Genomic DNA, 26114 nt, shown 5'->3' on the forward strand with positions numbered 1-26114 from the left:
CGTTAACCACTGCGCCGTGACGGGAACTCCAGAGAACAGTTTTGAGTATCCTCACAATATCCATGAAGACCTTTTGAAGGCTGAAAGTCATAGTTATAGACACCTTCAGACTGAGAAATGTTCTATAGCCTGTAAAAGGCAGGAGTCAGGTGCCAGGGCCACTGTGCTCCTTCTGATGTATGGGTGGCTGACGTGGGCATCACCACACCTCAAACCCACAGGGGTGGCTCCTGGCCTGATGCAAGGCAGACACACACAACATGCAGGCTTCCTTTCCAGTCTCCCAAACAGTTTCTGTTGGCTTTGGGCAAACTCTCAAGTAAGGAAAGATTCTGGTGTCAGTAAGTACCTTTCTGTCTCCTGTCCTCTCTTGGAGGTATGTCCCCTCTCCAGCAATGACAGAAAGGAGAAGACCGCCAGGCTTACCAGGAATCCAAGTGAAAAAGATGCTGTAACCTTACATCAAATAACCAATTTAACATGTGTGATGTGCTACAGCAGTGACAGACCAACACTGTAAGAAACACACGGAAAGGCCTGCCTCTGTAGCATGCAGCTGAACACTCAGTATCCTAGCTTCTGCCTATGTGAATCAATCCGAAGGAAGCGTTCATCTCAAAAGAGGTATGACTCAATCATTTCAGAGTGAAGGGTCCCACAGGGTGCTGACTGGAAGAATGTCAAAGCAGAGGCAATAAACTGCTCGAACTTGCAATTTCTCCATTGTGAGCATGCCTGTTCTTTGGCCTTTGGCAAGTTTTCAATCTCTCAAGCTTACTTCATTTGCAGAAGGGAGATAACACATAAAAGTACTTTGCAAGGTGATTGTGAGGCACAAATAAGTTGATTACGCCAAGTGTTCAACCAAATGCTGGCACAAAGCGAATGCCCACCATATGGCAGCTGGGACTGAGGAGATGCAGACACAGGCCCAACGGCTCGATGACCGATCACCATTTCTCTCTTTCAACTGGAGTGTGTTCTCCGAGTATGGCTTCAGGACGCAATCAAACAGGAACAATAACAACAAAAGTCTATTGAGACCCAGGTAAGTAAACTGCCAGATACTGTACCGAGTCCTCTGTATGCATTTTTCATTTTTTTATGCTCAATGACTAAATGACCCATTTTAAACAGAAGGACACTGCAGAATGGGAAGTTGGTAATCTCATCTAATATTACATACAGTTACTCAGTGGTGAAGATGGAATTCAAACCTAGAAGGTCTAACTCTGGGCGAGAAGCTCTAATCACAGTGTTATGTTGCCTCTGGTGAGCGAAGACACACAAGGCTGAATCCATCACTGTTAGTCACTAAGAGTAACTTAGCTCCATGCTTAGGGCTGTTTCCTCATCTGAAAACAGCCGATCTCCCTTGCAGGTGGCTGGTCCTCCAGGCCTGGCTGCCCTCCTCTTTGGTCTGGGTATGAGTGGCAGCAACAGCACAGACCGAGACCTACAGACCCAGGCAACTTCCTCCAAGCTGTTATAAAACCCTAAGGCCGACAGAGAGAGGGAGAGCTGCCTTCCTACATTTGTTTGCCAGGAACTGCTGCGCTCAGGAGCTCCAACAATGGAAAAGATGAAATCCTTATCATTGTAGAGCCCACACTCTGGTGGTTATGAAAGACAGAATTACACACTAGCCATGCAGTGTGATGAGTGCTCCTAAAACACAGTTGGAAACCAAGAAAGTCACCAACTCTGCCAGACCCTAATCAGACAGGGGAAAGAATCCGCCAGGTGAAGTTTGTGTTCCAGGTTGAAGGAAATGGAGATCTCCAGGACATTAGACCTCTCTTTGCAGAGGTAACAGGATATATAAAAGCCAGTGAGAAAGATCCTGCAGCACTTTTCTTTTTGCAGGATAATCAAGTCTCCTACTACCTCCATAACTTTCATGTAGAAAGTAGATACACATCAACTGTCATAGACATAAAATTCAGAGATTTTATTATGAAAAAACTACAGGATTTAGAAAAAGATCTGCGCAAGGAGGAGCCACTCTTGCGTCCTCTGGCTAGTATGGCTTTTTTTTGTAGCTCATTAAAACTACTTGAACTTCCTTTTCTCTAGAATGGGGCTAAGAGTAAGAGGTGCTTTGCAAGCCTGGATGTATTCCATCTATACTCGAACATCAATCACTACTTGGGCTGAGAGACTCTCAAATTCTCAACTTGCAAGAATAGAGTCATTGTTCAGGTCCTGATTTTCCTACAATGGGATCTGACCATTTTAAGCATCAAATTTTCCTACAGGAGTTTCTCCCTGGCTGACTTCGGGTATGACTTCATCTTCTTTTTACAGACCTCCCACTTCAGGGAGCACCTGGAAGAGGACCTGCCCAGAGCAGGGACAAGACCTGCTGATGGCAACACGAGGACACAGATACTTGTTACTATTTCTGTTGAAAGACATTCATCTCCCTATATAGGTTTGATAGAGAATGATAATTCCTTTACAACTCTTGGCTCCAGACCATTCCAAACAAAAAAACCTTTCAAACCAACTGCCTTGGAAGGTCTCTGTAGGTTCACTGACTGCAGCTGTATCTGAAATCTGTGAACTGTTTACCAATCAAAAGTACTGTGGACAAAAAAGTCACCTGCCATATCAATAAACGAAGGATGTTGCAGCCATCAAGCCATCAGCCACTGTAGCCACCTGACTGTGCACCCTGAGAGGATTCAGGATGGAGAAAAACAGGATACTGGCCCTAGATAGCTCAGGTGCATATCCAAGGAATGATTTCAATGAGCCCTGATGAAGGCATCTCCACATACACAGAAAGGCACTAAATTCATTAACTTGAAATATCTGTTCTGCTTTAATTAACAGTAATCTTTTGATGTTCTAACTATCTGGTTTATCAGCAAAGCCCCCTATATAGCCTGGCTCCTCCCTAACCTCTTTGGAAGAGTCCCCATGAGCTATCTGAGAGGCTGTCTCCCAGGCTTACGTCATCAGCCAAGTCCACCACCAAATAAAATATAATTCTCAATTTTTAGGTTGTGCATTTTTTGACAGCATTAAAACAGAGAAAGGGTGGGGGAAAGGACTAGACTAGATCATCTCCAATGTCCCTTCTGATGCTAACATTCTAGGCTTCTCTGACCCCCCTGACCGTCACCTTTTAAGACAACAGCTCAGTGAGCTCTGGAAGACACAAGAGAAGCGAGGGGTCTGGGGATGACGTGATTTGAAGAAAGGCAGAAAAACCATGGATATTTCACCTGACAAGAGATTTAAAGAGATTAAGGTAGCTAGTTAGCTGGACTCAAAAATTTTAAATCCTATCAGAGAGGAAAGAAAGAAGTTCTGTCCTCTGCGGGATCTTAAATCTAGACAGAATCCATGGAGCGAGATTTCTGGGTTAGTATGAGGAAGTGTCGCCCAGAGATGACACGGGCGTCCTTGGAAGGAGCACGTCCCCCTCCCATTCCTGGAAGTACCTAAACCTGCCTGGAATGACCCCAACAGTGATGCTGCAGAAAGGACAGAACACGGAGGCCATGCAGACATGCCTTAGGGTCCCTGCAGTGCTGAGCTTCTCCATCAACCAACCACTCCCCTTCCTATGCCCAGGTCTGTTTAATGTAGAGGAATTATCCCGGTTATGGATGAAAGGATCTTTGGGCTTCTTTAGCCCTGCTGCTGAGCTGCCCGAGAACAGAACTGGGAGAAGCGAACACCCAACCAGTGTCTTCAGCACAGGACAGGGGGTGGGAGACAACAGGGGGCACAGCAGGCCTAGTTCAGATGCTGGCTGTCCCTCCACGTTTGTTATTTTAGCATATGGACTAGAAGTCAAGATTAATCTGTTTATAATCTATTTACCTCAAGATCTGAAAGAAACAACACCCTAATCCTTCTACTTTTGATTATATTCTATAGCCCAGGTTTTAAGGATGGGGGCAAAATAAGTAATAAAGGCATTAATTTCCTAGATGAATTAAAAAAAGGAGTCTGATACTACCATCAGGAAACTTGGGCTATTTTTACCAATTCTGCCATCACCTCCACTTCAGTGCCGAGATCTCTGAGACTGAAAAATTTTTTGTTCTAGTTCTGCAGAAGTTGGTAATTTGATAGGGATTGCATTGAATCTGTAATTGCTTGGGTAGTATAGTCATTTTGACAGTATTGATTCTTCTAATCCAAGAACATGGTTTATCTTTTCATCTGTTTGTATCATCTTTGATTTCTTTCATCACCGTCTTAGAGTTTTCTTTAGGTCTTTTGCCTCCTTAGGTAGGCTTATTCCCAGATATTTTATTCTTTTTGTTGAGATGGTAAATGGGATTATTTTCTTGATTTCTCTTTCTGATCTTTCATTGTTAGTGTATAGAAATGTAGAAATTTCTGTTTATTAATTTTATATCCTGAAACTTTACAATATTCACTGATGAGCTCTAGTAGTTGTATCTCTAGGATTTTCTATGTGTAATACCATGTCATGTGTAAACAATGACAGTTGTACCTCTTTTCCAACTTGGATTCCTTTTATTTCTTCTTCTTCCAATTGCTATGCCTAGGACTTCCAAAACTACGCTTTTCATTACCATTGGGCAGGTATGAAAGTTCAGGTGTCCACATGGTCTTTGCCGACACCACGGGTGGGGTTGAGGGCCTCATTACTTCCTATCAGGGATGAAAGTCCCAGCTGCCAAACTGGCTTTTTTGGTAAAAAATTATGTTTCATATTGGGCATGGGTTAGTCTTTAAGAGTTTTCCACAGTAATATTTGCATGTAAAGAGATGTTTTCTAAATGGGTAAACAGATTTTAGGAAGCCAATAAACTGTTCATGGTTACATAAAAAAAGTATTAAAAATTGGAGAAAAAAAATAAAAAGTTTTTTTTTTTTTTTCTTTTTTTGCTTTTTAGGGCCACAACCCAGGCTAGGGGTTGAATTGGAGCTCAGCTTTCTTTATTTTTAATAAAGAAAGACAACTACAGACCAACAGCTCTCATGAATATACCTATAAAAATTCTTAACAAATACTAACAAACAGAATTCAACAATAAGATTTATATACCATGACCAAGTAGAGTTCATCCCAATTTATCCAGGGATGCAAGGTTGGTTCAATATTTGAAATGAATGTAATCTACCGTATTTATAAGCTAAATAAGAAGAGTCACATGATCATATTAAGAAGTACAAAAATATATTTGTTTTATTTATTTATTTATTTATTTTTATTATTATTATTTTTTTGTCTTTTTGCTATTTCTTGGGCCGCTCCCGCGGCATATGGAGGTTCCCAGGCTAGCGGTCTAATCGGAGCTAGAGCTGCCAGCCTATGCCAGAGCCACAGCAACGCGGGATCCGAGCCGCGTCTGCAACCTACACCACAGCTCACGGCAATGCCGGATCCTTAACAAGGGCAGGGACCAAACCCGCAACCTCATGGTTCCTAGTTGGATTCGTTAACCACTGCGCCACGACGGGAACTCCTATTTATTTTATTTTTTGGTCTTTTTGCCGTTTCTTGGGCCACTCCCGTGGCATATGGAGGTTCCCAGGCTAGGGGTCCAATCGGAGCTGTAGCCGCTGGCCTACGCCACAGCCACAGCAACGCAGGATCCAAGCTGCGTCTGCAACCCACACCACAGCTCACGGCAACGCCGGATCCTTGACCCACTGAACAAGGGCAGGGATCGAACCTGCAACCTCATGGTTCCTAGTCGGATTCGTTAACCACGGAACCATGACGGGAACTCCAAGAAGTACAAAAATATATTTGACAAAATTCAATATCCATTCATATTAACGTCTTAGAAAACTAGGAACAGAGGGGAATGTTTTCATCTCTCTCTTACTCTTTGTCTTTTTAGGGCCACGCCCACGGCATATGAAAGTTCCCAGGCTAGGGGTTGAATAAGCCACAGCTGCTGGCCTAAGATACAGCCACAGCAACACCAGATCCAAGTTGCGTCTGCAGCACTTTGAGGCAACGTGGGATCCTTAACCCACTGAGCGAGGCCAGAGATATTAATGGATACTAGTCAGGTTCGTAACCCACTGAGCCATAACAGGAACTCCGGTTTTCATCTTTGATAAAGAACATCTACAAAAAGCCTAGGGCTAACATAACACTTAATGATTAAAGACTGAATTTTTTCTTCTACAGTCTTTCTGACTATAGATCAAATAGAAATAAAACTATCCCTATTTGTAGGCGACATGATTATTGATGTAAAAAAATCTCATGAAGGGAGTTCCCGTCGTGGCTCAGTGGTTAACAAATCTGACTAGGAACCATGAGGTTGCGGGTTTGATCCCTGGCCTTGCTCAGTGGGTTAAGGATCCGGTGTTGCCATGAGCTGTGGTGTGGGTTGCAGACGCGGCTCAGATCCTGCATTGCTGTGGCTCTGGCATAGGCCGGCAGCTATAGCTCCGATTGGACCCCTAGCCTGGGAACCTCCATATGCCGCGGGAGCGGCCCAAGAAATGGCAAAAAGACAAAAAAAAAAAAAAAAAAAAAAAAATCTCAAGAAGCCTAAAAAAAATCTCTTCGAACTAGTAACTGAGTTCAGCAAGTTTGCAGGATACAAGATAAACATAATATAACATCATTTACAATCACTTCAAAGAACATGAAGTACTTAGATGTAAATCTACTAACATGTACAGGGCTTCTTTGCTGAAAAGCTACAAAACTGTCATGAAAGAAATCTAAGATCAAAATAAACAGAAAGCTATACAGTAAGCTTCAATACAGTGAAAAATCAATATAGTAAAAATGTCAATTCTCCCCAAAGTGATAAATGGGTTTAACGCAATTCCTATAAAAATTCCAGCAAGAATTTTTGTAGATATGGATAAGATTATTCTAAAACTTATATGGAAAGGCAAAGGAACAAGAAAGGCTAAATCAGGAGTTCCTGTCGTGGCGCAGTGGTTAATGAATCCAACTAGGAACCATGAGGTTGTGGGTTCAATCCCTGCCCTCTCTCAGTGGGTTAAGGATCCAGCATTGCTGTGAGCTGTGGTGTAGGTTGCAGACGTGGCTTGGATCCCGGGTTGCTGTGGTTCTGACATAGGCCGGTGGTTAGGGCTCCGATTCGACCCCTAGACTGGGAACCTCCATATGCTGAGGGAAGTGGCCCTAGAAAAGGCAAAAAGACAAAAAAAAAAAAAAAAAAAAAAAAGAAAGGCTAAATCAATTTTGAAAAAGAAATGGGAAGACTCAGTCTACCCAATCTTAAGACTTATAACTATCGTAACTGATACTAGTATATGCTATGAGCAAAGCAACAGAGTAGAGAACCCAGAAATAGATCCGCACAAATATGTCCAACTGATTTTTTGCCCAAGGATCAAAAATGAATCAATGGAGTAAAGACAGCTTTTTATTTAAAACATTGTTTTAAAATTTTAATTTAATTATTATTGGGTTTTTTTTTGACATTTTCCACAGCATGTGAAAGCCTCCAGGCCAGGGATCAAACCCACATTACAGCTGTAACCAGAGCCACAGCAGTGACAACACTGGATCTTCAACCCACCGAGCCATGAAGGAACTCCAGTTTTTTAAAATAAGTGGTTTCAGAACAATCAGACAGGTTAAAAAAGAAAAGAAAAGAAAAGAACCTCAATGTAATTCTCTCCATTTAATGAAAATTAACTTAAAATAGATCACAGACTTATAATGCGTAACTATGAAAATTCAGAAAAAAATGAAGAAAATCTTCAAGATCTACAGATAGGCGGAATTTTTGGATTCGACACTAAAAATGTGATCCATAAAAGGAAAAACTGGTAAGTTTCACTTCATCAAAATTAACAATGTTCTGTGAAAAACAAGGGGAAGAGGATAAAAAACTATGGGCTGGGAGAAGGTATTATGTATGTGACAAAAGTTTGGTATCTGGACTAAATAAAGAACTGTCCAACAGTAAAACAGAGAAAGAACGCAATTAGAAAATGGGTTAAGGACATGAAGAAACTGTCACTGACAAGGTACACATATGGCAATTAAGCACATATAAAGATGTTAGGGAAATGCAAATTAAAGCCATGAGTTACCATTACACACCAATCAGAATGGCTCAATTAAAAATTATCGGCAACAACCAAAAGCCAGTGAGGATGAGGAAAAAGGAGATCTTTTACTGATGCTGGTGGGAATGTAAAACGGTACAGCCACTCTAGAAAACAGATGCTCAGTTTCTTGCAAATACCAAACATGTAACTACCATACAACTCAGCAAATGTACTTCTGGACATTTATCCCAGAGAAATGGAAATATACGTTTACACAACATCTGTATGCAAATGTTACAGAGGTTTTTGCAGTAGCAAAAAATTGGGAAGAAACCAGATATCTTTCAACAGATGAATAGTGAAAAACTACTCCGTGATAAAAAGAAATGAATTACTGATAACAGAGAGCAATCTCCATCAATCAACAGGGACTTATATTAAGTGACAAAAGCCAATCCCCAAAGGTTACATATTATATGACTCCATTTAGGTAATATTCTTAACATGACAAAACCATAGAAACGGAGAATAGGTTAGAGGTTGTCAGGAATTAAAAATTTGAAGGGAGTGAGGGAGGGACGGAGATGTGGCTGTAAAGGGGCAACATGACGGATCTTTGTGGTCATGGAAACGTCCTGGGTCTTGACTCCATCAAAGTCAGCATCCTGGCTATGACACCGTACCAGAGTTTTGCAAGATGTTTCCATGGTGGAAAACAGGAGAAAAGGTACATGGGCTCACTCTGTGTTGAATCTTATAATTCCATCTATAATCTACAGTGACCTCAAGATCAAAAGTTGCAATAGAATGAAACTGCAAAACAATCTGTGAGCCTACAATTTTCACAATAAAACACTGTGGAAAATGTAATGCAATCAAGCTTCCCAAGACCACGACACCAAGATGGGGGTTTCTTCCCTTGATGTTAAAGATGGTGGGGATTCCCCACATAGCACGTGCGACTCACCATTTGTTTCTGGAGGCCATCCACCTTGTCTTCTGTATTGTCTTCTTTATCCATGTTGCCTCTAAATAAAAATTTTAAAAAATAAAAATAAAATAAAAAAATAAAAATAGGAGCTATTTTGCATGCAACCAGGATGCTTGAAAGAAAACTTCCTGGATCAGTGACTGAAGAGAATATCAGCAGATCCCTTTCCCCACAGGCCTCAAAATCTTGGTTTCTCCAGTGTTATAACTTCTAGGAGCAAGGACTTCGACTCACCGGAGACTCTGGTTTGGGACTATGATTTATTCTGGCAAATTCAGGGGCTGGCTGTTCAACAATGACATTGGTCAACAACGTCTTTAAAAAAGTAATTCTGCCTATCAAGAATTATCTGGGAACTTTGTGGCTGTGATAAAAGAACAGACTTTAAAAGAGTCTGAGGCGGGAGTTCCCGTTGTGGCTCAATGGTTAACGAATCCGACTAGGAACCATGAGGTTTCGGGTTCCATCCCTGGCTTCGCTCAGTGGGTTAAGGATTTGGCATTGCCGTGAGCTGTGGTGTAGGATCCCTCGTTGCTGTGGCTGTGGCGTAGGCCAGAGACTAGAGCTCCGATTAGATCCCTAGCCTGGGAACCTCCATATGCCGCAGAAGCAGCCCTAGAAAAGGCAAAAAGACAAAAAAATAAAAAATAAATAAAAAAAATAAGAGTCTGAGGCTGTGCAAACCGAGAGCCCTGGTGTGCCAGCCCCCAGATCTCACAGTAAGTCTTTGCACACAGTCACTCACATCTGGCAGCAGTCATGTCCCAGAAAGGGAGCTCTGCGGTGCCTGCGGAAGGACGTTCTGCCCCCTGGACCAGCAGCTGCTGGCCTGTAGGTTAGCTGCCTAACATCTTCTCTCTCGTGAGCTTATCCCGTGTGTTGATGCCCGTGTGTTTTTCACGATTCCTTTTAAAATCAACCTTGAAGGATTATTGTCTCAAATATTCTCCTCTTTGCTGCTCGGGTCCTAGGGGCAGGAGGAGCCTCCTACCTTCACAGCTTAACTGCAGAAAGGAAAGCCACTGACAAAAATATAAGCTTAATGACACATTCAGGGACCTCCCTCAGGTAGTGTTTTTCCTGACCCAGCGACTCCAATGTTAGGGAACCCCAATCCCTTGAGCATTTGATTATCTGAAAGACCTTGAGGCAGAGAATGCTATGGCAGCTGAAGTGTTCCTTAGTGGGTAAGGACAGATGGAAAATGCATTTCACCCTTTCCTCAGCTACAGGTGGTTAGGGGCTCTGGGTAGTGTATGCCCTCATGCCCAGGCCTGCCCCATGGCCCAAGGCAATGAGAAGTAGTATCTGCTACTATGGGGGAGAAGATTAGGCCAAAAGCTTACCAAACACAAGCTAAGAGATACATGCAATATTTTCCGAACATGTATGTATTTTAGAAAACCACAGCTTTTGGCTATTTATTTAGCTTTCCTATGAATTTATGAATTTGGGGGTTATGCCAAAAGTAAATTAAACTCAGACAAAGTGTGGATACTTCCCTACTTTTCTGCACACAATGGACTAATAAGACTGAATGCCACGCCATCGAGCCGTGGCTCCCAAATCTACCTCACACATGAACAATGCAATCCTTAGATGATGCTGGGATTTCATGAGGCATTTCAAGGTCAGGAAGCCTGAACTGGCTGTGTCTTTTCCTAAATTTCTGTCAAGTAAGAGAAGCTATGAGAGGCCTGAATTCTTCCTTGAGAATCCACTGACCAGACGAGCCTGGTGAAGGAGGGGGGCAAGACGGTGGGCAGCTGGGGGAACCGATGAAGGACAGGAACTGACATTTGGTTCAAAGTGTTTAGAAGTCAAAGGAAAGGCCTGTGGCATCACAGGATGTAACCAAAGCAGCAATTTTGGGGGGTGGCTCGGGGAGATGCCAGACCATGAGGAAGACTGAGATTTCTGGGTGGAGGGGAGGTGGTCAGAGACTCGTGGTGGGGTATGTCTTCTCACCTTTCGGGAATGTCCGAGGTCCCATCCGTGACACCCTGCTCTGCAGAAAGGGACTTCTCATCCGGCATCCCAACCTTCTCCAGGAAGCAAAGAGCCGGGTCCGCTCGCATGGCGTTGTACCTCTCGTAACCTGACCAGGGCAATGGGAAACAAGAGAGGTCACAGCAGAACTCACGGAATCTGCCTTACACCCTGGACGGTCATTCTGTTTTCCTCATTAAGCAAACAAACAATACTTATTTGAGAATAATTGGATTCTGGAAGATTTCCTGTCAGGGGAAGATCCTTAAGCTAAAGTGGACACCTCTGAGTAGTGACAAAAAATGAAAGCTGATGTAAATATTCTGTGTCTGTGAAGACACAAGATACAGGGACAATTCCCACTTGTTTGTTTTCTTTGGACAGCGAGGGAATTAGGCAGGGTAGTTTTGCAACTTTTTCCCCAGACCACCATGCCCAACTCTGGACACTCTGTTACCCTGTCATCTTCTGAATGGGCCTAGTTTTCTTATAGTCCACTTTTATCCCAAGTGTTAAAAAGGGAAGCAGAGTGATGGACGCAAAGGATGAAATATAAAGACCACTGTGATTGTCAACTGGATTAAAATGGACCTGTTGCTTCTATAGTCTCAAAACCAGTATGAAACCCTACACCACTGCTCAGGAATTGGAACTGCCCCTCACCACACCCCAGTCAAAACCGATGGAGGATTTCTGACCCAGATCTCAAAAAGGAAGGCGGAACAATGAAAAAACATTACTTTAATTTGATAAAGCCATGCATGAGAATCTGTTATTATTTTATTGAACCTAATGTAATCCTGTAATGGGACAGAAGAGTTTGCTCACATCTCCTGTCATATCAAACTACTTTGAAGGAAACTCCTTCATGATCCTAAAACCCTTTTTCCATGTTGCTCGTAACAAAGTCAATTTCTGGCTCTGTGATACACATGGAGAGCCCCTGTCACAGGTGATGAAAGATGCTGTGTCTAAAATGAGAACTGGCTTGGCTGCTAATGACAATTTTACTTGGTTGAGTATTTCACTTTCATGCTGGATTTGGTTCCAATACCACCACTGATGCTGCTCTAGCCTTCGTGTGCAGGCAGCACCTGTTACTTTCTCTGAGGAACTGCAGGTACTTCATCTTTTAATCCAAAGTGACTCGTCTGCCATCTCCACGACAGGTGCTGCCTGCACGAGGCATATGGCAGGAGAAACTGTGGCACCTTATGTTCTTTATTCACTTATTCCTTAGGGCAATTATTTGATTACTGAAGTCTCATGAGAACATGGACTCCCTAGGAACAGAATCTGTATCTGTTTTCACTCATCATTATATATTCGGTTCCCAGCACAGGGCCTGACACTGTATACACTCAACAAACAATGGACTGGGTGTGTCCATTTGGCTCAAATTCTCCCCCAATAATCGCTGTAGGAAGAACCATTCTCACTCTCCCCCATGTCCTGCCTCAGCTCACAGCAGAACTGAGATGTCCTCTAGGCTCCTGCTGGCCTGAGGAAATGCCCGCTGTGTCCCCACCTGCCCCTCCCCCTGGAACGAGGGTGCTTTATCTGACAGCTGAGGTGGCAAGTGCTTCCTCCGCGGACCCTCTACTATGACGGAGGTTAACCGGCCGTGCCTGTCCTGCCTTCACGCACGCTGTGCCAGACCGTGAAGCACGCCACTTCCCCCAGGTATCCACCACCTGGTGAGTTGCTTTCTGCAGACTTCTTGTCATGTGTGGGTCTGAAGTCTAGACAGGTTCTGTGCTTCTATTTCTCAACCAGCTACGAAGCTGGAGGCGAGGAAGTGACTGATTTGGTTCCTGAGAAAACCTGAACAACTGTCCTGAACAGAGGGTAGTAGGAGCTGTTAACAGCAACACAAAGACATAGAGGGTGGAACGACAGGTGGCATAGGCTGCCCGCCTCTTTCCACTTAGTCTGAAAGCCCCTCTGGAGGAATATGAACAGAAATACTAAAATATGTATCATGATGAACATTTCGTGAATCCAAGCTGTGCTGGAGGGGTGGTGGTCTCTTACCGCGATTAAAAGCGGTCAAGAGCATCCTTCAGAACAGGTTTGCTGCAGGGCCCGTCCTGCCATAAGCAGAAGCCCCAACCAAAGACTCAGTCAAGTCTTCCCCGGGCAGTCAGCTCAGAGCTGGAACTAACTGGAACTGGAATTAACTGGAGCAGGCTAAAGCCCCCTGATCTAAACAGGGTGGTTAGCAGGCTGCGTATGGGCTGGACTAAAAGATCCACAAAACCTTGGACAATGAAGAGTTGTGTGTTTCTTAACAAAGAGTATGGCTGCATCATGACAGCTCTTACTTATGCCTCCAGGGCACGGGGACAAGGCAGAGACAGCCCCTGATGGAGGCTTGAAACCAGACGGTCTGGCTCTCTGAAAATGCCACATCTCCACCGGCTGCTGGGTGTCTGGGAGTTTATCACCTGGTAAGATAGGCCTTGTGGGTTTGCTTATCCTGTGGCGAGGGCTGTTACATGGGGCATCAGGTGTGTTACCCGGATGAGGACAGGGCTAAGCCTGGGCCCATGGACTATCTGATGGGAGCACCCAGCCAGGAGAAGGATCTGATTTGGACTCTGCGAGACACCAAGGAGGATGGGCCCATAAAGCCAACCACAGGCATCTGTCCAACCTACCCAGGTTTGACTCCAGTATTCCTGTTCCCACCACAAGGGTCTGGTCCAATCCAAAAGTGCACTAGTCTGCATGTGTGGCTTAACACAGCTCACCCAGCACAGGGCACAGAGGCCGGGTTTCCCCCATCTTCAGAGTGTGCCCTCTCAGCTCATCATACACGACGACCAGGCACTCCAGGCACTGCACACGGCACTCTACTGGCACCTGCCCCTCAGCCCTGACTCTGAATATCTGAGCTCACCTCAACTGGAGATCAGGGAGGGTCTGAATGGAATGGGTGATGTATGAGCTTAGGGTCTCACAGGGGTGCTCAGAAATTATCAACTTATACCTCCCCCTGCCCCCCCAACTGCTACAGAACAGCAGAGTTTTAGGTTTGGAAGTCAGCTCAGACCTCATGTGACTGACCCTCTACCACTTCTGATGTGAGACTAAGAGAGATGCATCGATTACTCCCACTAGCCTAAACCGTGAGGAGGGATCCCAGCACCAGCAGGCATGGAGCCCGTGTTAGCCTGCCTGTCACGGGACAGAAGGGGGCTTGGGCCTCTGGGCCTGTCCTCCTGAGCACCCTCTGAGGCTACACTCAGGACTGATGGTGAGTGACACCTACCATCACTGAGTAATGACCCTCTTCATCCCAAATTATGCTCTGGCCTTAAAGGTTTTGTACGATACTGCCTTTGCCTCCCAGGTTTTGGTTTGGTTTGTCTGGGCTGCAGAGACCATCTTGGTGGTGTCTCGTCTTCTCCCTTAGGGGTCCACCTCATTCTGCCTTCATCTCACCTTCTCCCTCATGGCTCCCCTTCTTCATCTCCCGGAGGTATGTTCTTCCAGCTCTGCTTGCCTGGGCCAAGGGGCCTTCTCTTGCCCTCCTTTCCCAAAGGGGCCTGCTTCCCATTTCTGTGTGGTCATGGGGGCACGAGGCCATGTCTCCCATTTCTGTGAGATTATTAAAAACCTAGTTCCCCTGGTTTGCTGTCATAGCAGCCCCTGAGCTTTCAGCTCTGGCTTGAAGTGACCTCTCATCTGGGGATTTTCCTTTATTTCTTTCAAGTTCAGCTAAGTGGTTTAACACTGTTGCCATAATTCATTCACCTGGATGGCTCCCTTCTCCCTCCTCCCAGCTGCCGGGGATGGTTCCTCTTCTATCAGGTTCTTCTTATCAGGACTGTCCCAATCTGCCATCGTTTTTTGTTTTGTTTTGTTTTGTTTTGTTTTTTTAGGGCCACACCCATGGCATATGGAGGTCCCCAGGCTAGGGGTGGAATCAGAGCTGCAACTGCTGGCCTACGCCACAGCCATAACAACGCAAGATCTGAGCCTCGTCTGCAACCTACACTACAGCTCACAGCAATGCTGGATCCTTAACTTACTGAGTAAGGACAGGGATTGAACCTGCGTCCTCATGGACGCTAGTCAGATTCGTTGACCACTGAGCCATGAGGGGGAACCTCCCACTCTGCCATCTTGATCTGACTCTCCCAACCCCAGTGATTTGACAAAGGGCTCTCAACAGCACCAGGCCTCCCAAAGTTTGCATTTCTAACACCAGAAGCTATGCTTTGAAGGGGTTCCTCATTAAAATAGGGACAGGCATGGCTGTTATGTAAATACAGCTGGCTGGCTTGCAAATGCTGAAGAATTCTACCCACAGGGAATATGTTCCAAAGTGAACCTTCTAAGTGACAGTGGACCAGCACCAAGCACCCATTATGCACTAAGCTGCCCACACACACTGTCTCATTTAATCTTCAAACAACCCCCCCAGGAAGGTTGTCTGGATGGTCTCCCCAGTGTACAGGCAAGGAAATGGGTCAGAGAAGTTTATGACTTGCCCAAGGTCACATTTTAGTAAGTAGCAGAGCTGACAGTGAAAGCCAGGTACACCTCATTCTCCCCACTTTATTTATTTATTTGTCTTTTTTTTTTTTTTTAAGGGCCGCACCCTCAGCACATGGAGGTTCCCAGGCTAGGGGTCAAACTGGAGCTATAGCTGCTGGCCACAGCCACAGCCACAGCCACAGCAATGCCAGATCCGAGCCACATCTGCCACCTACACCACAGCTCACAGAAACACCGAATCAATCCTTAACTCACTGAGTGAGGCCAGGGATCGAACACACAACCTCATGGATCTTAGTCGGGTAAGTTAACCACTGAGCCACGACAGGAGCTCCTAATGCTCCCCACTTTAAACCCTGCTCTCTGGTTCAAAATTGTGGCTAATTCCCCTGGCAGGGAAGGTGTGTGTCAGGTACTCTACAGTGACCGTTATCTGGCTGCCACTATTCATTTCAACAGCTGGCTGAATGCAAGGGCGGGTGTTTAAAACAGGGCCAGAAGTGAAAAAAACAGGGCATTTATTTCAGTTTTTCCAAGCTACTCAAAAACCTCTCTCGGGAGTTCTCATCGTGGCGCAGTGGAAACAAATCCGACTAGGAACCATGAAGTTGTGGGTTCAATCCCTGGCCTCACTCAGTGAGTTAAGGATCAATCCGGTGTTGCTGTGAGCTGTGGTGTAGGTCACAGATGCAGCTCAGATCTTGCATGGCTGTGGCTGTGGCATAGGCTGGCAGCTGTAGCTCCAATTAGACCTCTAGCCTGGGAACTTCCATATGCCTCAAGTGAGGCCCTAAAAAGACAAAAGACAAAACAAACAAACAAACAAAAAAACCCCTCCCTCAGTCCCCTTTACTCTCCAGGTTACCTTTTTTTTTTTTTTAAATGTCTATGCCATCTTCTATTCTTAAATTTTTATACTAACATAGCAAAAGATACACGCTAGGAATATGCAGATCAGCTAGAATGACCTTAGAATTCTGCATACATGTGAAATGCTAAAACCAACATTTTCCCCATTTGTTTATGCCTTCACTCAATTTCTTGGCCTGGGGCCTACCACATGACAGGCACCAGGCCAGATGCTGGGACTACAGACGTGAGCGAGAGCAGGGAGATCCCAGGTATGACAGGCTAGTGAGGAAGATACACACCAAACAAACCCTTTGTGGCCACCCTTTCACTGGCTGTATTTTCACGACTCACACATTATCTGGCCAAATCTCTGAGAGGACAGACATGAAGCTCCACTTTCTAAGAGAGATGAGCAACAGGCCTATGGAGTTTCTCAGCAGAGAGAAAACATTCATGACACACTCACCGTGTTTGAACACGCCAATCAGAAGTGACTTATCGGCCTCCGCATCCCACCAATCTGCTGGGATCTCCACATAGTCAATGTCGGGCAGAGGCACTTCCAGCTCCCTGTGGAAGAAAGGGCACGGACTCAGAGTTCCTTCAACACGGAAGGAAAACAACCCAAGAGCTACTGGCCTGAACCTGGTCTTAAGCCACATCTAGTTGCACATGTAGAGGCTGCAGTGACACCATATGGGAGGACTCAGGTAGCTGGGGGCTAAGGCCTCTTAACCAGGGCTTTGCAGCAGGTGCGCAGAGGGAGCTATTTCAGCAGATATACTTGATGTCCGGGCTCCACTAAGACTAAGTGAAGCAGAAGCTGGAAAGCACCTCTTGGAGGACCTGCTGCCCGTCAGTCTGGGTGGAGCCGTGGCATCTACATGTGGAGGGTGGTTCTACTATGTCCCTTCAGCCGACAGCTGCAGCAAAAGCCTACAATCATACGGGTTATGTAAAGGCAGCACATCCCCTGAGAGACTGAATTAGTACTGAAGGGTGCCTGAATCGTCCTGGGTCAACACGTGGAGATCTCAAACACCATTTGAGAAGAAGCTGGTCTCAAGAACACAAAGAGAGCCTTTCGGAGCATAAAAGGCCAACAGGAGGGACTTCCTGACAATGGTCTGCTAATGGTCTGCTGGGTCAAACTGACCATAAATTGCACTTCTCCTGGACAAAGGGATAAAGACAGCTCACCCTAGGAAGCAGACATGCAGGGAATCACGGCCCTGCCGTCAGCCCCTCTCTGAGTTTCTGTCCATGTTCCGAGAGCTCTCATGGGGCCATAGCTTACTGGCTTTATTTAAACATGGTCCTTACCCTTTGAAGGCTCTGAGGTCTGGGGCAGAACATCCACCTGGATGGCTCCCCTCTCCCACCTCCCAGCTTCCTGGGTGGCTCCTCTGCAACATCTCAAGTCTCTTCTTCCATCGGGCTCTTCTTTTTGGAGCACAGGCTGACTGCCCCTTGCCAGCCCTGGCTCTCTCTGTGGGATGGGTTCCCTGGTCCCACCTCCCCAGGCAGTGCTCCCTATCTGGCTAGACTTGAAGGGCCCACTGCTCCGCCCACATGATGCCCTGGGCAGACCAACTTTTTTGGAGATGAACCGTTATTCATTCCTCGTGGAAATTTCTCCACAATAAGGCCTTTAACCTGATCAGGATGGGTGAGAGCTAAGACTGAGGCAGGCAGAGGACAGGAGGGATGAGGGAGGGCAATGGACTTATTCTCCACGTTTTCTACTAACTTCCATGTCTCCCTATCTAAGGAAGCGCATGGCGGGGGGAATAAGTAGATTCAGGTAGATTACTTCTGCCAGGTACCAGCTGATACAAATGATCAGCTTGAATTCTGCTGCGTTTATGACTCACAATCCGAACCTTTTTACCAAAACACTCAACCTCCCCCACTCCTACCAGAAATGCCCACAGTAACTACCAAAAGCATATCAGGTAGCGACAGTCACTGTGATGACTGGTCCTGATTACAAAATGCCCCAAAGCAAGGACTGCGGCTGCCCTTCACCTCTCTCCTTTAGTGCTCCTGTGACCACGAAAGCCATTAGCACTGCCCAACGGAAAGAGAGAGCAAGAAACCGCAGCCCCAGGAAATCTCAAAGCAAAGTTCAAACACTAACACTCCCGGCGTCCTCTGGGAACGACCAGCGCTGTATAGGGGGGGAGCAAACTGCTGATGTGGGGAAGGGGCAGAAGGCTGCCTGGGGAGCTCACTCGGGTAAACTGTGATCCTGACAACTCAATCAGGCGGTAACTGGGGGCTTGGCAGCCTCATTCCCTCAAATCTTGGGATATTCCCACAGGATTCTAGAGCTTTGGAAATAGCCACTTACAAAACTAAGGCACAACACATCAAACAGGTGACGAGGTATTAGTAATACAACAGGCAAATAAAAAAGAACCACTCAAAGGTAGAAGAGGACTGAAGGCCAAGAGTGCGGTTCTAAGTAAAGCTTTCATTCTGCAACTACTGGGTCAAGCGTATCAAAGTCATTAATATCCACCCTACAATGATTAGTTAAGGTAGAGAAATGACCATTTTGTTTTGTTTTGTTTTTTTTGCTTTTTAGGGCTGCACCTGTGGCATATGGAGGTTCCCAGGCTAGGGGTCCACTCGAAGCTACAGCAATGCCAGATCTGAGCCGTGTCTGAGATCTACACCACAACTCTCAGCAACACTGGATCCTTAACCCACTGAGCAAGGCTAGGGATCGATCCCACAACCTCATGGTTCCTAGTTGGATTCTTTTCCGCTGTGCCAAGACAGCAACTCCGAGAATTGACCACTTCAAAAGCAATTTTACAAAGCTATGGGGTTTGGGGAACCAACCAAGAACCTCATTAAGAGCTGTGGTGTTTTTTTTTTTTTCCCCTCTTTTTCTTTTTTGGCCGCCCTGCAGCATATGGAGCTCCAGGGCCAGGGATCAGATCTGAGCCCCATTTGTCTAAGCCACAGCTGCAGCAACACAGGCTCCTATAACCCACTGGGCTGGGCCAGGGATCAAATCTGCGTCCCAGAGCTCCAAAAACGCCACTGATCCCGTTGTGCCGCCGTGGGAACTCCTAAGAGCTGTGTGTGTGTGTGTGGTTTTTTTTTTTTTTTTTTGTCTTTTTAGGGCCACACCTGCGGCATATGGAGGTTCCCAGGCTAGAGGTCCAATCGGAGCTGCAGCTGCCAGCCTACACCAGGGCCACGGCAATGCGGGGTCCAAGCCGAGTCTGTGCCTACACCACAGCTTATGGCAACACTGGATTCTTAACCCACTGATGAAGGCTAGGGATTGAACCTGCATCCTCATGGATGCTAGTTGGGTTCGCTAACTGCTGAGCCATGACGGGAACTCCCATAAGAGCTGTGTTTTGAAGCAACTGTTTTCTCCTTTACTTCACCTGTAGATGACCTGGCTGAGCCATCCTTACTCCACCTGCCTGCTCGGCCAGTAACTGATCCTGGGCGGGAGGGAACACTGGCTTCTGGAAACAGGCAGGTTTGTCCAATGCCATCAACAGGCACTTCGTGGCAATTCTTTAACACTGGGAGCCAAGGTTGATGTGTTTTACCTGGCGGGAGTTCCTTCAAATGCTTTATCAGCTGCTTCCCCCAGTATTTCAGCTTTTAGGTAGTAAAGCATCCGGACTCGCAAAAGTACCCTATGAAAGATGAACACAGAAATGAAACTCATTAGAGCCCGCGAGCTGGGGGATTCTGGGCACTGCATGTCATCATGGCAATGAAGTAACATCGGGGGAAGCACTGGAAAAACCAAACCCCAGGTATTCTTGTGATTATTCCCATTTCGCACAAGAAAATGTATCATCTCATCAGGCCTCTGTGAAGGTCACCCTGAGAGGGGCGGCAGCAGAAACAGCATTACTCCCGGTCCTTAAAAAAGTACTTGTACTCACCCCGTTCAACATGGCCACAAAAACCCCCTCTCAGACCCAGCTGCCTTCCGAGAGGCTTCCTAGTTTGCTTATGAGTGAAGTCTGCTGAATGGTGCTGTTTGCAGAGTTTGACTTGTTCATGGTTACGGGCATACTGAAAGGTATTTTTCACGGCCGTACTGCTGGGGAGTGATCACATCTTCTCTCCTGAGGTGCTCAGGTCACTGTGATTCCACACTCAGGCTCCACGGGAAAACCTCAACATGTCTGACAGGAGCCAATTAAGTATTTGGTGGGCAACCATGGAAACTCCTGACAAAATATTTTTTAACACATGTATGACAGGTGTCAATAATGAAGGGTGGAGGCCTCTGAAAAAGCATCATTTCTCAGCCCTGGCTAGAAAGTACCACTGTGGGCTCCAGTTGTAGGCGGCAATACAAAAGCTAGAACTTTTAGATAGGAAAGAACCAGAGCTCCTGTTGCGGCTCAGTAGGAATGAACCCAACTGGTATCCATGAGGAAGCAGGTTCAATCCCTGGCCCCGCTCAGTGGGTTAAGGAACTGGCATTGCTATGAGCTGTGGTGTAGGTCGCAGGCACAGCTCACATCCTGCATTGTTGTGGTTGTGATGTAGGCTGGCAGCTTCAGCTCCAATTAGGCTCCTAGTCTAGGAACTTCCATATGCCACAGGAACGGCCCTGGGGGGAAAAAAAAAATCAGAAAGTGCCCTTACTTGTGTGGCATACCATTCCTCATCTCATACTCATATTCGAGATGTTCTTTCAAGGCTCAGAGAATGAGAACTCTAAGAATTTGCAATGGTAGCTGATCCTTCTACCTGGCTGGCAGTAGCTGATAGCCTCTTAGTAAGAACTAGAAAAACAGTATCTTAGGTACAGGATTCCTCCCTGCTTATATCTTATCTCAATCAGAAGAAGGTTTCCAGAAGATGTAAGATAGTGCTGTTTCTATTTCTCGAAAGAGAAGTCAATGTGTTGATATTCGGCAATATCCATAGTACAAGAGAAGAGAACTGAAAGCCCATGGTATTTACTTGTTTCCTAAGTGAGAAGCAAACAAATGAGGACCAATGGACAGCTCCTCTTAGAGTCTCGTCCTCCCAGACTGAGACAACAACCCAGGTGGCATCTGAGCTCACAGGGAAGGAGAGCTGGAGCTGGTCTGTAACACCCTTAACTTTAGCCAAACAAAACCTAGTAATATTTTGAGTGGCAGTGTTACTTTTTCTTTCATCTTCTTTTTCTAAAAATCATTTTCTTGATATGACATATACTTGCAGAAAGCACACTTTGCCTACATGTATGCTGGATTAATTTCCACATGCTGAACATATACACCCAGTACCCAGTCTCCAGATCAGGAAGCAGAACTTCTCCCCAGAAGGCCCCCTGGTATTTGACTGCCCATGACTCCTTAGAGTTTAGATTTGAAGCAAATGCCCCCCCCCACTTTTTTGACTTTTTAGGGCCACCCATGTGGCATACAGAGGTTACCAGGCTAGGGGTTGAAATGGAGCTACAGCTGCCGGCCTACATCACAGCCACAGCAGCACGGGGTCCGAGCCATGTCTGCGACCTATACCACAGCTCACAGCAACGATGGATCCTTAACCAACTGAGCAAGGCCAGGGATCAAACCCTTGTCCTCATGGATACTAGGTTGGATTTGTTGCCGCTGTGCCACAATGGGAACTCCAGAAACAGCTGCTTTTTAAATGCTTTGCGTACTTATGTGCCAGCATGTATAAGCTCACTTAACAATGTATTTGCTCCTCATAACAATGCTAAGTAGGAACTATTAATATCCTCATTTTAAAAATAATTCAGCCTTGTAACAGGCGAGGTGATGTCAAGAAGACACCATTTACAAGGAGGCAGAGTCCTCCCCAGATATCAACTCTCCCAGTGCCACGACCCTGGCCTTCCCATCTCCAAAACTATGAGAAAGAAATGTTCACTGCTCATAAAAAAAAAAAAAAAAAAAAAAAAAAAAAAAAATTACCTGCAGGTAAGTAAGGAGACCAGGATTTAAGTCTAGACAATCCTAACTCCAGAGCCCGTCCTGATCCTCATGTGATATTGGGGCAGCTAAATTTGCTAATTAACAGGGCTCACAATTCTAGAAGCTCACAGTCCAGTTATACTGAAGAAATTCTGCTGGTTCTCCACTGTATCTCAGGACAGAACCAGGTCCCAAGATCAAAAGGTGGAAGTTTCCAGGAAGCAGATTTTAGATTCAATATACAGAAGGACAATTAATTAGGATCACCTGGTAAATAAATGAGCCTTGCTGAGAAATGACAGGCTAGTCATCCCTAGGAAGAAGGCTCAAGCCGAGGCTGGGGTGCCCCCTGTCAGGATACTGCCCAGGGATCTCGCACGCTGCATGGGAGGGGCTGCCAGAGCCCTGTTGGCTCTGAGTCTCCAGGTCCTTCTGAGCGAGAACTAAAGAGGACAGTGGTCTCCACTAGGCTCAGGATAATAAACAAGTCAGCTCCTTTGACCCCGGAGAGGTGCTCTACTGCATTATTCCTTGATTCCCTGGATGGGGCTTGCACTCAGGAAAGTCTTGGCTGTGGTTAAAAATGTTAAGGAACTCCTCAAAGGTCACAAGCGGTTCTGCTCACCATCTGTGATCATCTGTGCAGGTGTCAAGGGAAGTTCTCTATCAACCTTTCCAGCTCAGCCTATTTCTAGGGCTTCAGACCCACATCTGCAGCTGGGGATGCCACAGCCAAATGCTGCTGTAACTTAATTAGGTGAAACTCCTCCTCCATCTAGCTGTTCAATGTTTAGTGAATACAATGTTTTTGATTCTGTCATGGCCACAGGCTCCGCCATTCTCCCAGCCTTGGAGGTTTATGACCATGGAGTTAACTGCTCTTGACTCCTTATCACACATGATGGATTTTCCTTTAATCACAGTGTCTCTTATTTTCTCTTATTTAACCCTTTCCCTGAAATTCGACAGCACCCTAAGCCAGGTCATCATGATTAATACTTATTACGGCAGAACTTGGCTACTCAGGTCCAGGTAAACGCTTACTCAATCTTGCGAGCTGTTACCAGATTAACTCCCCCCGTCCCACCCCATTTCACTTTTCCTCACATCTCACTTGTTCAAGAAATATGGCAACTAGCACTAGCAACAGAATTCTCAGTGCACCTGTGTACCTCGTCTGCCATGAACAAGCCCTTGTACCTAGCCAGACTCCTCTTTCTGCTCTCACACAGGGGCTTGGATTCTGTCACAGTGAACATGCTATTGGCCCTGCTCCAGCCAGGTTCTACTGTCAACGGTAAGAGCTTTTTTTTTCCTTTCCTCCCTCGGCATATGGAGGTTCCCAAACTAGGGGTCGAATCGGAGCTGTAGCCACCAGCCTACGCCAGAGCCACAGCAACGCAGGATCCGAGCCGTGTCTGCGACCTACACCACAGCTCACAGCAATGCCGGATCGTTAACCCACTGAGCAAGGCCAGGGATTGAACCCGCAGCCTCATGGTTCCTGGTCAGATTTGTTAACGACTGCGCCACGACGGGAACTCCAATGGTAAGTGCCCTTTAAGTCTCAGCTTGAACTCTACTGTCCCCAAGGACCTTATACTTTGTATGAGGAAGTTTTTATTACAGTCTTGAGCATGAGACCTAGCCTCAATATTTGGAAGGATGAAGTGAAAGAATCTGGCTTTATCTGTAAAGGAAAAAGGAAAAACCACAACTATAGAACTATTAGGTTGGTACTGGGGAGGAAGACATAAAAAAAAATCTTAATTTGTAGCATGACAAATTCTTTATAACCAAAGATATGCAAGCAAATGCCTTTTTTTTTTTTTTTTTTTTGCCACACCCACAGCATGTGGAAGTTTCTGGGCCAGAGATCAAACCCACACCACAGCAGCAACCTGAGCCATAGCAATTGACAACACTGGATCCTTTAACCTGCTGAGCCAGTGGGGAACTCCAAGCGGAGGCCTTCTCATTGCCTATCAGGAATGCTGGGGAGGTGTAACTCTTACATGGCCTAGGAAGCTGGGTTAGATGGTTTCCAAGGGACTTTTATTTCTAACTGATACATTGTATAGTGATGCAATATCCATGTGCAAACTTGTGGTTGTTTTGAGGCTAGGTACCCTAACTCCCCAAAATTAACCTTCACAAGAACAGTTTCACTTTCTATCACTTTTTCCTTTGTCTTGGCCCCATCCACCCCAGCCAGCCTTGGGATATAAAGAATACTATCTCAAATGCATGTCCACCAAACATCGAGAGGCCATGAATATCAAAGCTGAGAGTAGTGGCCACCAAGGCCAACCTTATGCTCTTGCTAATGTGCCCTCAGGGTTAGAGGAAGGAAGGAAGGAAAAGGAGAGCCGGCAGTCAAATCACTAGTGTCCTCAGTGGATTTTGACTATGAGGTCAGAAGATCCTGTACAAACTGCTGGAGGACAAGAGAGATTGGGAAAGGAGATAGGCTTCAACGCAATGAATCCTGACCCAGCTGAGAGCACACAGCCTGCCTCTCCAGACCCTGCAGGGTGGTACAGGGGCATCAAGTGGCTTCCCACAGCCACCCCCACCCCCCCCTTGGGGGGTCCCAGAAAGCGCTGCCACCAGGAATGATGGGCACACTCACTTGTTGCAGTGCTGTTTGAGGTGCTTCTTATAGCCATCGTCATGCAGGACCACCTCGGGGTTACAGGTGGCCAGCCAGTCTGCGTTCTTCAACTCTGGGAGCAGCAGCTGGTTCTTGGTTTTCTTCCCCTTCCTCCCTCGGGGGACTGGGGCGGACAACCCTGAGGCAGAAGGGCAGGTAGGTGAGTCAATGTGGCTTAACCACGGGATCAGAACCGAGCTGGGCTAGGGTGGCAAAGGGGCAGCCTGGCTGCGCATCGGGGCTCAGGATGATGGGCCCCACTCCTCAGCAACCCCCCCAGTGATGCTGGAGTCACACCTGAAATCCCAGGACCAATCGGCAGGCAGTAAAAATCTACCAAGCACCCCACAGGATCGAGAAGGCTGTATGAGTGCCTATGCCCTGGGGAACTCACACCCTAGTGGGGAGAAAGGAGCACTCCATCTGAGACATGAAGGTGAGCTGTGGCCTAGCACAGAGCACAGCAGCACAAGAAAATGCACAGGACATGGAGATGCAAAAGGCAAGCCACAGAGCACATCGTCTGAGCCCCCAAATCAGAGGAGGAGCCCTGTGACACCCAGGTCAGTAGCAGGACTGGCATGTGGGGAACTTCAAGAGGGCCCAACTGCACTTAAACCAACTCAGGTAACGCGGGACGATTCTGAAGGAGAAAGGCGAGAACCCTCATCGTTTCCCACAGGTCACATTCTGACCTGAGAAAGAAGTCCCCAAAGCACAGCAACATGGATCAACACGGGAAGACGGAACGAGGTCTGAGGGCTTTGCGCTCCTCAGGAACAGGCCTGCCAGCCCTCACCTGAGTGGTTCTGCAGCGTCTGGGCCTGCCCGTCTTTAGTAGGTGTGATCAATTCCCAAATGAAACTCTTGATCTTCTCATCCCCCTTGTAGTGCTTGACACAGTACACCAGCAGGGCTCGGCAAATCATCTCCATGTCCTTCTCATTCAGATGCCACTTGAATCGCCCATGAGTCAGGATATCCTTCCACCGGCCCCAGCTGAGAGGGGGATACAGGAGGGCATCAGCGGGAGGAAGGGCCAGGCGTGCCCTCAACCCCGCAGGACAAGCAGGAACTGAGAGTGCTTCCCGTCCCCCAAGGGCTTTGTCCCGAAAGACCCTGGAGGACTAGGGTGATCTGGACATTGGACACTGAGACTTTCACACGGCCACTAGAATGTTAAGAAGGAAAGGAAGAAAAT

At 46.4% G+C, this 26114-nt stretch overlaps 1 protein-coding gene across 25 annotated transcripts in view; it reads right to left on the reverse strand.

The window, feature by feature from the left end:
* Positions 1-26114, reverse strand: part of CHD6 (chromodomain helicase DNA binding protein 6) — a 216833-nt gene that overhangs the window by 23931 nt on the left and 166788 nt on the right. For all 25 annotated transcript variants that reach the window (XR_014832359.1, XR_014832360.1, XR_014832358.1 and 22 more), the window contains 6 exons: positions 25713-25912; positions 24893-25052; positions 19912-20001; positions 16797-16900; positions 10952-11081; positions 8960-9020 (listed from right to left, as the gene is read on the reverse strand). Coding sequence is in view for 21 of the 25 variants with exons in the window: in XM_085003939.1 (XP_084860065.1) it covers positions 8960-9020; positions 10952-11081; positions 16797-16900; positions 19912-20001; positions 24893-25052; positions 25713-25912 (745 nt within the window). In the remaining 4 variants the exon portion in view is untranslated. The remainder of the gene's footprint in view (positions 1-8959; positions 9021-10951; positions 11082-16796; positions 16901-19911; positions 20002-24892; positions 25053-25712; positions 25913-26114) is intronic.

This window comes from Sus scrofa, chromosome 17, assembly GCF_054392235.1.
Source record: "Sus scrofa isolate SSC_HxYL_T2T_F1_AM1 chromosome 17, Sscrofa_HxYL_maternal_Yorkshire_Landrace_v2.0, whole genome shotgun sequence".
Taxonomy (NCBI): domain Eukaryota; kingdom Metazoa; phylum Chordata; class Mammalia; order Artiodactyla; family Suidae; genus Sus; species Sus scrofa.